The 16,585-nt window shown below is 25.8% G+C and overlaps 1 protein-coding gene across 3 annotated transcripts; it reads left to right on the forward strand.

The window, feature by feature from the left end:
• The first annotated feature begins 1,294 nt into the window (after positions 1–1,294).
• Positions 1,295–14,781, forward strand: LOC112595211 (probable WRKY transcription factor protein 1). Of its 3 annotated transcripts, none has more exons than XM_025340339.1 (9): positions 1,295–1,816; positions 2,929–3,051; positions 4,716–5,201; positions 8,455–8,545; positions 9,718–9,921; positions 12,616–12,668; positions 12,943–13,011; positions 13,076–14,198; positions 14,593–14,781. In XM_025340339.1, the coding sequence occupies exons 1-9, from the start codon at positions 1,706–1,708 to the stop codon at positions 14,682–14,684; spliced, it is 2,352 nt and encodes a 783-aa protein (XP_025196124.1). In that variant the 5' UTR covers positions 1,295–1,705; the 3' UTR covers positions 14,685–14,781. The 3 variants fall into 3 exon arrangements, with proteins under 3 accessions (XP_025196124.1, XP_025196126.1, XP_025196125.1); XM_025340340.1 differs by lacking the exon at positions 1,295–1,816 and adding an exon at positions 2,425–2,593; XM_025340341.1 differs by lacking the exon at positions 9,718–9,921 and having other exon boundaries at positions 1,297–1,816.
• Positions 14,782–16,585: the final 1,804 nt, after the last annotated feature.

The raw sequence follows: 16,585 nt of genomic DNA on the forward strand, positions 1-16,585 counted from the left end.
TAAGTATAATTAATTAATATTCAGTCATCAGTAATAAACTAATAAATTCAAAACAAATTGTGTAATACATAACAATTAACTGAATTAACAGCATAAATATTAAATAGGTACACAATACATATAATATTATAATAATAATATTATTATTGACGATATTTATACTATATAGGACTTTATAGTGACGTCATTATTTCTTGGCATAAATGGCGAATTTTATTGTATTCCATGGATATTCGAAAATGGTTTATCTTTTTTAATCGTTCTCACTTCTCGTTACTACAAGGCAGCCTGGCGCCTGACCCAGTGCCCCTGCAATCTGCATTCTGCATCTGCAGTTGTTGGCGTCTGTCATAGTGACATTGCGAATTGTTATTTGTGATTAGCTGACTATTAACCGCTGCTAACGACATAAGCGCATAACTCTGTCACTGTAATGAGTCGACGAAATATGTCCACAAAGCATGTCGCATGACGTATTGACTTTGTTAATTCGTCTAGTTGTTAAGCATCAACCAAAAGACTCGGCATCCATTTTTAACTTCTAGTCTTAAAATAGTTTATTCTACGTATTTCGAAACCCAGCCACGACAACAGAACATATTTTGATAATATTATCTAGGTCTCTGGTTTTACGTGAACTCGTCGTAGTGTCGTGTTTAGCTCCATATATATTTTTATAACTCAATTTATGTGTAACAAGACGGTACCAATACGTAGTTATCTACGTAATGAACATGGGAACACGACAGGGTCTGGTGTTTGAAGTGAACCACTTATCATCTCGGTTCGCCATGGAAAGTGGAAACCCGGGTCTTACGATAAATCGAAACGTAACGTCGTAACGGAATCCTAGACCGTCAATGAGATCGATCGGTTTCACCCTACCCCCATTGTTAATCGCTATGGATATGGAGCCATTTTTAGTTCTGACCAGCGGGTACGAACCCGCATCGCAAACCACGTTACGGAATTCGAGAAAACGGGACGGCGGCAGTGCAGTTTTGAGTGCATTGAAATGCCGTTGCAGCCGCACGCCCGACGTTACCATTCTGTCGCGGTGTGCTGCCACTGTCTATCTGACAGACAGTAAATAACCCGCGGGCCATAATCGCCGCACGACTCAACGCTCTTAACAGTTAACTGTACACGGTCGACAGTCGGTGCCGTGTGTGCGCGCCCCCGTCGGAACCGCTGATCGTGCGTGCGCGAGATGACGGGAGGCGCGGCGCGCGCCGGCGCGGAGTGTGCGCGTGTGCGTACGCGCGTCCGTGTGTGAGGTGCGCGCGCGGCGTGTCCGTCCGACCGCACTACGACTACCTACCTACAATACTATACGTACACACACAGTGCTCGCCGCCAACCTATACAGTGTTATTATATGCTTATATCGGTCTGCCCACCGGTTATCGCGTATTACCCGCCGCGCGCAGACGGGTCGACTTTACGCGATCGCCGTCGCACCGAGTAAAGTTTTGCCGGTCGCGGACGGGCCACCGTGTGTGACATTAGAATGACCGGTTCGTCACCACCCGCCACCACCGCAACCGCCGCAGTAACGTCGCCGTCCCGCCGCCGTTCGCAGTCGCCGTGTCCGCCGTTCTTTGCCGCCGTACAGATGACGCGCACCGTAGCGTAAAAGCCGCCGCCTCGTCGGTTGCCCGACATCCGTCGTCGTCGTTCTCGTCGCCGTCGCAGTAATATATAAATGGCATCGTTGCCGCAACCCAAGTTTGAACCCAAAGCCCCGGACAAAAGCTCGTCGGCGGACGCGTGCGACGTTCACAAGAAAATCCTAGAATCCGCCGACTGTTCGAACGTGAGTAACAACAATACCGTTTTCGTACCATTTCACCATTAGTTTGTCTGTGTACTCTGAGTCCTCGGCACCAGCGGTTTTCCGCACGTTCCGTTCTACTCTCACGTCATCGCCATAACCCGTGCCCCCCGAGTCCCAATAATTGCATTGCACACAGCAGGGCGCGCACCTCTTGAGATGTTTTTCGTTTCCTCCCAGATAGTAATATTAATTCTGTACGAATAATATATAATATTATATTATTGTTATTATTATTATTATTATTATTATTTGTATTATGCACACATTGTAACAATTATATTATTATCCGTACGACTCGTGTACTGGTCGGTTTGCGTTTACTTGACTGTTTTTATTTTTGTGTTTTTTTTTCTCTATCTTCTTATTTATCGAATGTTCAAAAATAGGTATCTACCTATAACATTTCCAGAATTCTTACCTAACCTATTCCGGATTTTTGCGTCTGATGACGACCATGATAATGACGGCGACGACGACGACAGCGATGATAATAATAATGATAATAATAATAATAATAATAATAATAATAATAATGATAATAATAACGCATTTTACTGCAAAGCCTCAACACCACCCGACTTCTATACTTTAGTTTTATGTTTATATATATATATGCACGTATTTATATATATGAAATAATGAGTAATCAATTTTCTATATCAAAAACACTGCAGTGTGTGCGTCGGTGCGTTTATGCGTGTTAGTGCGCGAATGTACAGTGGTGATTGGCGAGGTATGTCCGTCGTGTGTTCTCCGGTACGTTTATGTATTGCCTTTGATTTTTTTCTATATTTTTATTGCCCTTTAAATCGAGAGCAATATCTCCGTATAGTACCTTTGTGTGGACACACTAATTATGTTACTCAACAGTTCTATACCTTATAGTATATTATATTAATATATACAGGTGTATAAATAATATTAAACATGTTTAATGCCCTTTTTTAAAATCATAAGGTCATGCATTTCTTATCTATGTATCTATCCATCCACGTTTAATATTAATAATGCCTTAGAATAATTTAATTTATTTGTTTATGTGTGTTACCTATATATTTATGTATTTTAGTTTTTTTTTAATTTTTTTATAGAACAACAAGTCCAAATCATTATCCTTGGATTTATCCAATTTGAACACTGCTAGTTTTAAGTCTTTATTAGAAGAAGTGGTCGCATATGATACAGCCAAACAGACTAAAAGTGAATTATATAATGTATGTATTATTTCAGATATCAATTTTAGTAATCTATTGTTTCAATATCATTAGCTTTTTGTTAATACTCTTGATGCATGTGTATCAAACCAAATTCGTTTTTATTTATATATTTGGGATAAATGATTTTTTTTTTTATTATTGCTTTTTAAATTGTGTATTAAAACCATGATAAATTAATTAAAACATTTACTAATAATTAGTTGAATACTTTTAAATTAAAAAATTAGAAACATTTCCATTTAAAAACATTCAATAGTTATAAATAAATTATAAGAAATAAAAAATACTTTCAATAAATAATTGTCAAAAACAAATTATTTACCATTTTGTTTTATAATCCAAGGCAATAACTGATTGCTCTCATACTTACCTAAATACTTCTATTTGTAACTTCAAATTATATTTTCTTATTTCATAGGTTCATGTTTTAAAATATTAAATGAAAGTATACTTAAGTATTTATGCATAGCTTGTATTAGTGCAATCACTATACAAAAGAGATAGTTGATTTATTTGTTAAAATTTAAAAATTATAAATCTATGAATAGGTACCTAAAAAAAATTAATAATAAAACTTTGAATGTTTTTTAGAAAAAAAAATCATGAAAAATAAGTTTAAATATATAAAAAAAAATTTCTAATCAATCATTTGCATATTTAAAATTAATAAGTTATGGATTAATGAGTATTTATATGGCCAGACACTGTTTATAATAGTATGTTTTTTTATTAAAATTATTATTTACTATTAATTACTTAATAATTAATTTTCTATAATTAGATATCTTATTTCTAAATTTTATAGGTATTTGTATATGTAGTTTATATTATTCTTTTATAATGTAAAAAAATTTTTTGAAATCGTATCTGGTTAAGTTTAAGTAATTACTTTTTTGCGCGTATAAATTAAATATAGAAAATAAATGGAAAGTAAGTATAAACTTAAATAAGAGTTTATTTAAAACTTCAACAATATTATAATAACACATTTTTGATTACTATTTTATAAATACCAATTACCTTATCATTTTCCAAGTTTAATATTTTATTTTCAATTAGAAACTGTATGTATGACATGTCTGTATATATTATAGGTAACTATATTATTGTTGAATGTTTATAACTCATATATAAATTTTAATTTGAAACAACATACCATAAGCTCTGTATTGTATATTATGTTTATTAATTTTAACTTCTTTAAAAAATTAAGTAATAAAATTACCTAATATGAACCATTATTTTAATCACGTTACTATTTTACATAATTAACAATAATAAATGCTACTTAAGTTGATAAAAAAAGTAATTATTTGATTGAGTACCAATTTTATTTATTTTAATATAATATTATCATAAATCATGATAAATATACCTATGATAAATGTATGTGATTTATAATAGAAGTAAATCATTTGTTTAGAAATTATGAATAATAATTTTATTTTAAGTTTTATTATTGAAAAATAAGTTAGATATTTAGTTAAAATTAGTAAATATTTGTAAGACATTGAAATAACACATACATGTTTAAAAATAGTAGATTTATATTTATTGTTTCATCAATGTTTTTATATATTGTCTATAATTATATAAACATCTTAGTAAAACTACGAAATCATTTTTAAATTAAACTAAATATTGTATAATTTATGTTGCAGAATTTGCTAGAAGATGTGACTCAAAACGGAGAAGATGATGTAAAGCGACCGTTGCATAATCAACGATTAGTTGATAGCCAGACTGATCTTGATAACTTATCATCTAAGGAACAACACATTAAAGAAAATTCTTCTCTTGAAGCTTTCGATTTAGCACCTGACTTCAAAAAACGGCTCTCAGGTGTCACTACCAAAGTTAGCGCCCGTCAATTAGAAGGAGGTTCATTGCCAAGTCATGTTAATCATGCACAAGCTATTTCTGTATTGATAAATAAAAAAAATACCCAAAATACTCGTAAGAGAATTGCAGAGTCATCGAAAATGGCTAAAAATGTAGATAAAGTGGTTGATCTTGGAGATTTTGGGTATGAAGAAATTCAGGTAAAAGATATGTCAAATTATACTAGTCATGCAAGTTTGGAAATCTGTCCTGCTAAAGATGAGACTAAAATAGATGAGCGATTCACTACACCATTACTGTGCAAGGTAAATATGTGTTAATAGCAAAATATGTTTTTGAATTATTCATTAGCTATACTATAATTACTCCTATAGGCACTGACAGTGCTACACTATTAAAAAAATGTAATTGCTTCATTTTCTATTTAATATTCAAAAACTAATCTAGATTTAGCTCTAGTATATACCAATATAGTCTGATTTTTATAACTTAAGTATTCAATAACATGTACAATTTTTTCTAGCTTATGCCCTACAAAAGTTAACACTTGAGTATAATATAGATAAATACAATTTAGAATTATCAACTATACAATATAATGGCAAGGATATCAAGTTATAATATAATAATAAATTGACTTATTAATAGGTGGCCAAACTAGTTTCTTATTTCAGTCAAATAATGTCGAAGAAAATATATTATATTGATGAAATGAAGTATACAAAATATTGGCATAGAAATGAAAGGTTTATTACATTTTGTAGATGATAATTGTTCTGGTTAATCATTAATCTTGTAATAAAATTCGTCTAGCTTAAATTGTTGTACAAAAATCTTACAGTAACACATTTTTTTAGAATTTTTAATTTTATTGGGTAATTTTAATCTTAATGTCTTCTATTTTTTTAATTTATATTTTTTAAACTCTTACAATACTTGAACTTCAATGTATTTCATATAATATTTAAGTATATAATTAAAATAAATGTTTATTAAATCAATTGAGTTATTAGAATTTTAAGCATAGATTATCATAACTCAAAATGAGTTTTAGTGGTCATTAATTAAAAGATGAAAATTTGGGGAACATTTAACCCTCAATGAATGGGTTTAATTGATAAAATTAATAAAACCTAAGAAAACTATTTGGTTAGGTTAAAATCGAGAAACAGTATAATATATTCTTTAAATAACAGATGCAATTATAATGATCAATTATTTTTATAGAAGCTATTAAATGAAACTGTGAACTTTCCTTAGTTTTTGAGTTTTATTGGGATTGGAGCTTCTCTAGTTAATACTAGACATAACACTTTAATTTCATATTGCACTAAATAAAAATATTTTTGTTATTTTTAATCCTGTTAATATACTTTTATATTACAGAAACAAACATTTATCCAACTTTGATTTTTTCTTTAATGATGTTGTAAGTTAAAAAATTAGTATTTGTCCATTGGTTTTATATTATCTGTTTTAATTATCTTCTGTTTTCTTTACTCTAACTGGTGTTAATATATAAGTATAAATAAATAAATAAATAAATTCTTGAAACTTAATGTTACATCTTAAATAGGTTTAACACATTTATATTATGACAAATACAAAATATTATCATTTCTATATTAAAATTATTGAATATATTATTCTACATAATTTATCTTTTTTATTGTATACTAAAATTTGTGATATACCATAATCTGCTTAATATTCCAATTTAAAATAGGTATCTTAATACATGTATACAACCCACATAAAATTCCAGATTGTTACTTCAAATTATTTGTTCTAATATTTATTATTATTATTTAACAGTTTTAATAGATACATTTTTTATTTTTAAGCTATTTTTTAATAAAAATATTTTAGTGGTGTCTTATTAATACTATGCTAATAGTCATACAATATCTGCAAACAGATAATTGTACATTATATATAAATTGATATATATTTATCATTTATTGAAAATAAAAATAGTTTTTTATAATTGTAATGAGTAATTACTTAATATTTATATCTAGTAAAAAATATCTTTTTATGATTTTAAATTAGTAAATAATTAATATGTATTATGTTATTTGGCAATAAATAATTATTTAAATTTATATATATATATATATATTTAATTTTAAATCATAAAATATGTGGAAAAAAGCTCAGTATTAATGATAGAATGAATTGGAAAAAACTAATTGTCTAACATTGTCAAATCATAGCTCCATAATTTTGTATAATATATAATAAAATTTGTTTTAATTAAATTTTAATCATTTATAAAATTTATTAGTTATAAATTATAGTTTTATAAGATGTAATCAAAGCTCAAAAGTTAAAGCACTTAAAATTAATAAGTGTGCAAAATAAAATTTGTAAACCAAATTTTTCATAAAATATGGTTGTAAGTATTTGGTCTGACTCTGCAAATACAACAAATCTGATTATTGCAGTACAATGCATCTGACATTATTTTAAAATTAACCAAATAATTGAAAATTAATGGAATAAATTTTTTGATGTAATCGGTGATGACATATAATGACAAACCGACTCTTTGAAAATAACAAGTGAAAACACTTGTTTTCGTTTGCATATTTATATATTTTTTTAGATATATTGTTAATTTCTTTTTTAATATAAAATATGCCTCTGAATAGCATTTAAAACTTTAAATTAACAAAATAGTACTAGAAACTGTAAATATTTATTAATTAGTAAACTAAAATTTCTTATTTAATATCAGAGAAGTGTGACACAAATTTGTAACTTTCGATGTTCTATGACTTTCCAAAAATATTATGCGTTTGCTAGAACTCTGGATATAACTTTTAATTATTTTTCATTTGGATGCTTACTTCATTAACATATTCTTTTATAAATGTATAAAAATCTTTATTTGATTATGTTAATTTAAAACAAATTTTTGAATAGTTTCATCAAACATGAAAAACTTGGTAAAAATATCATGATATATATGTAATCAATAATAATCACCTTTTTAATAAAACGGATGATTTTTTTATTTTTACAATCCAGAATTAAACATTTAAAAATATCCTACTATAGTAAACTAAGTTAGACCTGGATACGTTATCATTGCGTTAATATTTCTAATAATCAACCATTATACTGCTTTTAGATAAGCAAAACAAGATGAGTGTGCGATACCTTGTTTTTCTTAAAGTATTAATGTCATTCAAGTGTCTTTGATATATCCCAATACTATCTTCAAGTTGTTATAATTAAATATCAAATAGCTAACATTCCTACCAACTTAGATTTGATTTTTCATCACATTTTATTTCTATTTCAAGTTTCAATTACTTATTAATAAATAATCATTTAAATGAAAAATAATAACTATAATTTTTTTTTATATAAATCACAACTGGGTAAATATAAATGTACTGCTTTAGTTAGCTGCAAAATAGATTTAAATTTTTTTAGTTTTTAAAACCTAATCTCTATAGATACTACAGTACTTTATAAACATTTTTTATTTATATTTTTTCTATTTAATAATGCTTTTGTAATTATAATATATTATTTTTTCTTTTGAAGCAATCAAGTCAAAATTATGAAGACCATGATTCCTACATGGAAATAGATGCTTCACCATACATTAAAGATTCTAAAGACGGAATGACTAAAGGTAATATATTTTTAATTATTTGAAGGATAAAATACATTTTCAAATTTATTTTGCTTAAAAAGTTCTAGTTGGAAATTATAGTTCTTGCATTTATGCTTAAGTAGCTTTTTAAAAGTTTTAATAGATTTTCCACAGCAATTATAAAAAAATACACATTTTTTTTTGTTCGATATGTAATTAATTGTGCTTTTCTTTTTTGATCTGTGACTAGAAAAATAATTTATATTTGTAATTGATTTTGTAATATATTGGTTTAATAATTTATATTGAGTAGTCAATACATTTTAAAGTAACTTTAATATTATATATTTATTGTATATTAAATAAAATATTTATTTTATACTTTTTTTATTAAACTTTTTTTACTATATAAATTGTACTTATAATGCTTATTATAGTATATTTGTATTAAGAATTTATTTTAATTCAAATAAACTGCATGAAATATGTATTTAAATAAATTATTTAGATTATTTTTCATCTGTTTGGGTAAGTGATTGCCAATTCAATTAGTTACTTGCTTTTTTTCTGCAACACATTGATATTGACAAGCCTCATTTATTCTCTTGCTTGAGTAAGGAATTTGATTTTAAAGTATTACTTAAGCAATATTATTATAAAATAGTATATTTTGAGATAGAAATATATAATATCTACTTATAAGCATAAGATATTTTTTACAATATTTTTAATTTTTAGGCTTGTTAATATTATTTTTTTATTTATCTCAATCGCTTAATGTTGGAGAAAAAACAATTTATAATATTTTAGATTATATTTTTATATATTAACAAATTATTTAAATATTAAATTCATTGAATATCTAATTATTCAGACTTACAATTGATAGTTAATTTTAAAAACCTAACCATAACCTTAATTTTAAATACTAAAATATATCTAATTAACTTCAAAGGTAGAGGCACAATTAATTATAATTAAATTAATCTATAACTAATAAATCATATATTAATATAAGTGGTTCGATACTTAAAAAAAATATTGCTAACAATAATTGATTCCATTTAAAAAAAAATAATTGTTTTAAAATTAGAGTGTGTGGTGTTTTTCTTTGTTTAATTATCTAACTTTTTTCAAAAATGCAGAATATTTCTTGTTTTGTTTTTGTTTTTCATTTTTAATTGGCATGCTTTTTATATTCTATTTGGAAGTACTGCCACGGACTTCAGGTGAGGGCGATCAAGACGTGAAAAACTGTTTACATCAGCCAGCTACAGTGGTAACGGATTTTAATAAAGATGCACAAGTGATAGACCATCGTTTGTTACACCTATTTGGAGGCCAAATTAATTGCTATCAAAATCCTTATAACGGATTTTCACAACCAATGAGTTTGCATTTTTTAACACCAAATGGTAACTTGTTATTTACTATAATTACATTCATTCTAAGTATACTAATATTGCTAAACTCATTTATTTTTCTCTAAAATTGGTTGTAGGTAGTTGATGATAGGCATACTTTTAAAAAATTAATTAGAATCAGAACTATTACTTTTAAGACTTATAATTAAAAACTATATTATTATATTTTTATATCATAGTAACATAATATTATAGACAAAACAACTGACATTAAAATTCAATACTTTCTATTTTATTTTCTATGAGCTATAGTTTTATTATATTTTTTTTTATTAAGATTTCAGAATTATAGATTTAATAGGTATTTGTTTCATTTAATTCAGCATTAAAATGAATATTAGATTTTATATTATTTGTTTAATTTGTATGAGGTTCATTTATATTTTTGATCATTGTTTTAGACTTATTATTCTTTTTATGTAAAATAACAAAAACACTGATTTTTAACTTTTAATCTTTCCCCTCCATCCCAGATATGACTGCATATTATGCATATTTATTCAAGCTATTATAATGACATGCTATTCATGCCCACAATTATATAATTTTAATACACATTTAGTGTTTTATATCAATGTTTATCAATACTTAAATCTTAGGAACTGTTAATGTAAATATTTTTACTTCTAAATCGTACTCGAAAATGTGTCACATTTTATTATATTTTAGCTAAAAATGTTTCTATTTTTGTTATACATTTATAAGTAAAAATAAGAAAATTATAATTCATAAGTACATAGTATTATAATATCTTGTATCAATGAATTATGTATGAAACTGAAGGTGGTTTTCAAAATTTTCTTATTGTGACACTCTACTAAGAAAGTAGTATTTATAAATTTAAAATCTAAAACCAAATATTTGTATGCTTATTAAACTGTATGTTTATGAAATAAGAGATGCTCTTTAAAGGCTTTTACCCACTGTTTTGATAACAGTAAGACGCTACTGTTTAATATTTTTTGATAACATGGTGGCACCGACAAGACAAATATTTTATCCCAACCATTGCAGTGTGTGTTGCAGAGCTTAACTCAAAACGTATGCATATTTATTAATTCTGTTTGCAGAACGTGCAACTAGATTACTGATTACTGGATTATCAATTTTTTTAGTTAATGTTTTTAGTACATGCATAGTTAGACTTAATTTTTTTGTATGAGAATCCTTATTTTTAATAACACATTTTAAGTGTTCAAACTTTTTCAAATAATTTTATAATGCATCAACTTGTATTCTAAATTGAAAATTAACTGAATGTGAACTATTTAAAATTAGAAAAATATATATCTTAATGTATGTACTTTATAGTTTTGAACTATGATATAATAAACTTTAAAAATTCAATTAGATTGAATGTTATTAAAGTGATAGTATGCTTTTTGAAAATTCAGTCTTTATATGTGTTTAAAATAAAATTGAAATATCTTTAATTTCGTTAATTTCAAGTTTAAAAGTTAGAATTCCAAAATAACTTGAAAAAGTTTAATTTGTTATATGAGTTATTGATATATATATATATATTTGTATAATTTGTGTTGTGTGCCATGCATGAGTCAAAAATATTGTAAACCATAGAAATAGATGTGATATTAAAAAATATGTATAATGTATTGAGCTGTTTCTGTGAACACAGTATATCAAAATTAAAAGAAAACATGATATTTATAAGAAAAAAATGATAAAATTATATTTTCTTTAGTTAAAATTTACTTTACTTGAACCAACACTTAATCACAGAGCACACTTTAAAATTTACTGACATTACAGTTGATAAATTATTACTTATATTAAACAGTATTTAGTGTATATTGTTTATATATGTATGTTTTTGCTTTAATTCTATTGTACAAATTAAAAAAAGCTATCATTTGGTTTATAAAAATTTAAGTAAAAAGTAATAATACTTAAGTTATAAATTATATTGATTTAGTTAATTTTATAATTAATAACTATGTCATGTATTTTTTTTTTTTTTTTTTTTTTGTAATATAATATACATTTTAGCTGATTTGATGTCAATATTGCTGTGCACATATTTATAGGATTAACAAATCACGTATTCAAGAATTAAAACTATTTAATTGTGGCTTTAATTTTAATTGCTTAAAGTGGTTTTTGTTGGTTTTTTTTTTAAATGCAAGGAACTAAAATTATTTATAATTTTATTAATAAATTGTCTTATGCTGTGGTGTATGGTAAGGATTAAAATTAAATAACTTAAATTTATTTAATTTATACTTTAAAAGTAGTCTGTATAAAACTGTTTTTAATACAATTTTTAAATTTCCTTTTATTTAATAAAAATAGACAATATATTTTTTTAAACTCTTACTTAATTTCTATTTTTATTCACTTTCACAAATATTATTGGCTATCAAATAATTTTTTTTGAAAATTCTATAATTATTTTATTTTAAATAGCATTATGCAACAAATATTTATTATTATTTTTTTATAAAAATTGAACAATTGATATATAAAAAAAAAAAAAAGAAATATAAAAAGTATTTTTACTATATTTTTTTTTTGTTGTAGGAATATCTATTTTAAATAACGTATTAATATTTTTTTTTTTTTAGGTTTTGGACAGTTAGGAATATTTTTTTATAATTTTATTTTATCTTATATACTTTTTGGAAATTTTTTTCTTGTACTAATTTGTATTGTTTTATAATGTTTCAGATAACCTAGGATTACAGACTGCATATAATAATAATAATAATAATAATAATAGGGTATGTTTAATTTTAAAGTATATTACGTATATTCTTTTTAGTCTTAAATATTTTGAATTATTATTATTGTTCTAACATACAAATAAACTATATGTAATTTAACTTACTTACATTTAAGAGTAATATTTTTATTTTTTATTTTTATTTGATTTAAAAAAAAGTATAATAACAACAAATTAAATAATTTAATTATTAAGTCATACTAAGAATAATGACTTATAACTAAACCAATATTTCTGTCAAAATCTAATCGTTTTTGTTTTATTTCTTCTAGAGAAACAATACTGAAGATACTAGTAATACTGGACTTAAAAGAAATAAGCAGAAAAAGGAATTAAAAAAGGTTTGCCTAATAACTAATTTAATATTAAACTATTATTAAAATATTAATAATTTATCATTTTTAGAAAGATGAAGTTGTTCGCTCTGAAGATATTCAAGGATATCGAGGTGACAAAAATATTGATGAAATCTTAAAATTCATTGGAGATAAAAGTAGTGATTGTAAAAAAAATAAAGGTAGCAAGACTAAAAATAAAATAAAAAGCCGAAATGGAAAAGGTTCTGATGATGATTGTGGTAGGCCAAAAAATGGTAAAATGAAAATGACAAAGTACAATAGTGTTGAAGAAGTATCTACAACAGTCTTTCAACATATGGATAGTTCAGACGATGAATCCAAATCAATAAAAAATAGTAAAAAAAGTAAAAAAAAAGTACCAAAACAAAATCAATCTTCTAAAAAGTTTGCATCTACTGAACAGAGACTTGATATTTTATCATCAGAATCACAAGACACTGATTCTGCCGATTTTTTGTTAGTTACCAATAAACAGAGGAGAAAAAAACAAAAATCACAAAATAAATTAAATGCAACTACTAGTAATTTTCCTCCTCATGACTCATATTTATTGTCACAGTACACACAACCTAAAAGTGTAAAAAATAAAAAAAGAAGGAAATCCACGTCTTCAATGCCTCATTCTGACAAATCTGAAGATAACTCTGATTTAGATTCTGTACACTCTCTGCCTGCCTCATCTACGCCTTCTAAGCAGCCATCATACAAAGAAGCTCCTAAAACTGATTTGATTAAACCAGCCTGTGTAGTTACCACTTCTGAAGAGTCAATACCAACAGTTACTGTTGCATTACCACAACGAAATGCTGACAGTTTAGTGAGTAATGTACATTACGATAATGAATGTATCAATGGGGATGTGCATGTCACATATATAGTGCATGAACCCCAGAAAGCGGATATTGAGACCGCTAAAAAGACTGCCGTTTTAAACAAAGTTCCTGCAGCGATCCCCCCACAGAGCGCCTCGCTTACTGTGCGTGTACCGTCAAAGAAAAAACAAAGCCCAATTATGTATAATAAGTATGAGGTGGATACAAGCCTGTCTTTTGGATTTGAAATAGACCAAAATTTACTGTGTGATAGTGGTAATGATTATTCACCTCCAGTACCAATTCCTATGCCTATAGAGTACAACTATAAAGAAGTAATATTATTCATCAAACAAGGTAATTAATTTCAATAGCATTTTTAATTTATACATAATTTAGAAAAAAAAACCATATGGTACTTTGTAATACTCACTGCTTCTTTTTTAAAATAAAGATAAAAAATATTACAGCTAAAGGATTTTTAATTTTAATTTTCATTATTAGTATTAAATTTAAAGTTTCATGTAATTTAAACCTTATGTTTTTGAAAAATTATACACAATTTAATAATACGAGTATGTAACATTTATTTTCCAAAGATTATGTTGTATAGTTTTTTCATTTGAAAACTTTAAATTAAAGAAAAAATTTAAAATGTTTTTTTATTGTTGTTTACCAAATAACAATTGATAGACAATAGTACCGTAAACTGTAATAATATAATATTTATTTTACTTTTTATTTTATTCAGCTTGGCAAGATGTTGAAAAGGAGAAAATCAATGGTAGATCAAACATTTTGGAATACAAACGAGATAACAGTGGTGTTGTTGGGGACATATGAACATTTTGCCAAATAATGTCATGAATAAACATAATTTGTATTTGACAATTTATCATATTTTGTAATAAATAATGAATTTTTTTCATTCCATAGAAAAAAATTTTACAGAATTCGTTAATATTCTTCGATAAATTTTTATATATAGTAATTATTTATGTATGTAATTGTATATATATATATATATTAAGAAACAATGTTAAAAATTACTCTTCTCGAAAAACAAAACAAAATACTTTAATTTAAATAGTGACTATGTCACTTGAAATATTTCTTTTTCGGCAAATAATGTGTAAATGATTGTTAATTTAAAAAAGATCATTACATTTTTTCTTTTGTTAAGTTTGTACGTTCAAGTTTGTTTTGCTTATTTAAAAATGATAATTATATTTTGAGGGCAACTAAAAACCTGGCCACAAAGTTAAATTTGTGAGTTATTCAAGTTGGTGGTTAAACGCGTCAATATTAACATATATTTTTTTTTTTTTTTTTTTGATGTACTTACAATACTTATTTGTTTCAAAACTTTAAAATTGTATTTGTTTACCTTACAAAATATTTTGTACATCATGTGTTAGGTTTTTGTTTCAGTTATATTTATGTGTAACTCATCTGTAATAAACTGATTTGATAACAGATAATTTCACGAAACTATATAACCTAAATTGTTTTGTTATTTTCTTTACTTCATGTCCATTATAAGTTATAACTAACAAGTTTTGACAAATTAGTTAAAACAAAAATAATATTTTGTATTATTTTGCTAAACTGGTTTTAAGAAATTGAAAGATAAAGTGTATCTAGACTATTATTAAAAAAAAAAAAATTGTTGACTGTTTATTAAAATTTGCAAAAAAGTAAATTGTATCTGAAATAAATGCTTAATATTTCTAAGTATTTCAATTATAGTGTATAAAATGCATTGTACCTATATCATAAAAAGTCCTTAATTATATAGCTGATATTAAATTAAACCATTATAATTTAATTAGTGGTAACTTTAATAACAAAAATCTTTGTATACCTATCTAGTTCCTTGTAGGTTTCATTTTTTTATGTCACATCAAATTCATTTTATTTTTTTTATTAAATATATTTGTAATCTATTAAATTAATTTGATTGGGAAATATTTTTCATTTTATAAAAAAAAAACTTTTTTTGAATGTATTGATTTCACAATTGCCAATTGGTCCCCAAGTTTAAATTTAGTATATTGTCGTTTTTTGCATATTAATATTTCAAACTTGTTGCACTCAGTAATTTTTCATAGACGCTTCCTGTGCCCCTGTAAGAAATTGTAAGTACTCAGTGAAAGCCAGGTACGGCAGGTACCTACTATCTACTAGTTACTATATTTTACTGGTGATCAATCGATCGTTAAAAGCAACGAAGTTCTAAAAATAGTAAAATCAATACAATACGTTATAATAGTATCACAGAAAAAAATTTAATTTAAATTTTTACGTAGTATATAGCAGTGATACTATTTTCAATGATTAGGTATTTATCAATTTTTAAATGGTTAGGACCTTATACGGTCTATGTGTAAAAATATACATTTAGCCAGTGATAACAAATTGTACCCTATGCTTATTGCTTACTTCTATTGGCGGGAAACATGAGTTTTTGGGACATGGTTGTATTCAGATTACAAAAACAAGATTGGTCTTTGTTCAAGTGTCAGTGCCATGCTCCGTCTAGGATTGTGTTAGAGAGAAAGGGAAAACTTACGAATTGTCTTGTTTGCACACAAGTAAACAATTATTATCACTCATTAGTCATTATTTATATTCATTTATTTTTCGTAAAAACCATTGTGATATAGCTATGACAAAACAATATAGGTGCTATAATAATAAATAATTTAATATTGAATTTTTTTTTTTTGAGAGGTTTTCAGTCC

The sequence above is a fragment of the Melanaphis sacchari genome, unplaced genomic scaffold, assembly GCF_002803265.2.
Source record: "Melanaphis sacchari strain LSU unplaced genomic scaffold, SCAv2.0 Contig261_pilon_pilon, whole genome shotgun sequence".
Classification (NCBI taxonomy): Eukaryota; Metazoa; Arthropoda; class Insecta; order Hemiptera; family Aphididae; genus Melanaphis; species Melanaphis sacchari.

Excerpts from the sequence above, each read along its gene's own strand:
- LOC112595211 (XM_025340339.1), top strand. The coding sequence starts at position 1,706 with ATGGCATCGTTGCCGCAACCCAAGTTTGAACCCAAAGCCCCGGACAAA. Across the intron at positions 5,202-8,454 it reads CTACACCATTACTGTGCAAG|CAATCAAGTCAAAATTATGA; the intron begins GTAAATATGTGT and ends TTTCTTTTGAAG. Across the intron at positions 14,199-14,592 it reads AATATTATTCATCAAACAAG|CTTGGCAAGATGTTGAAAAG; the intron begins GTAATTAATTTC and ends TATTTTATTCAG.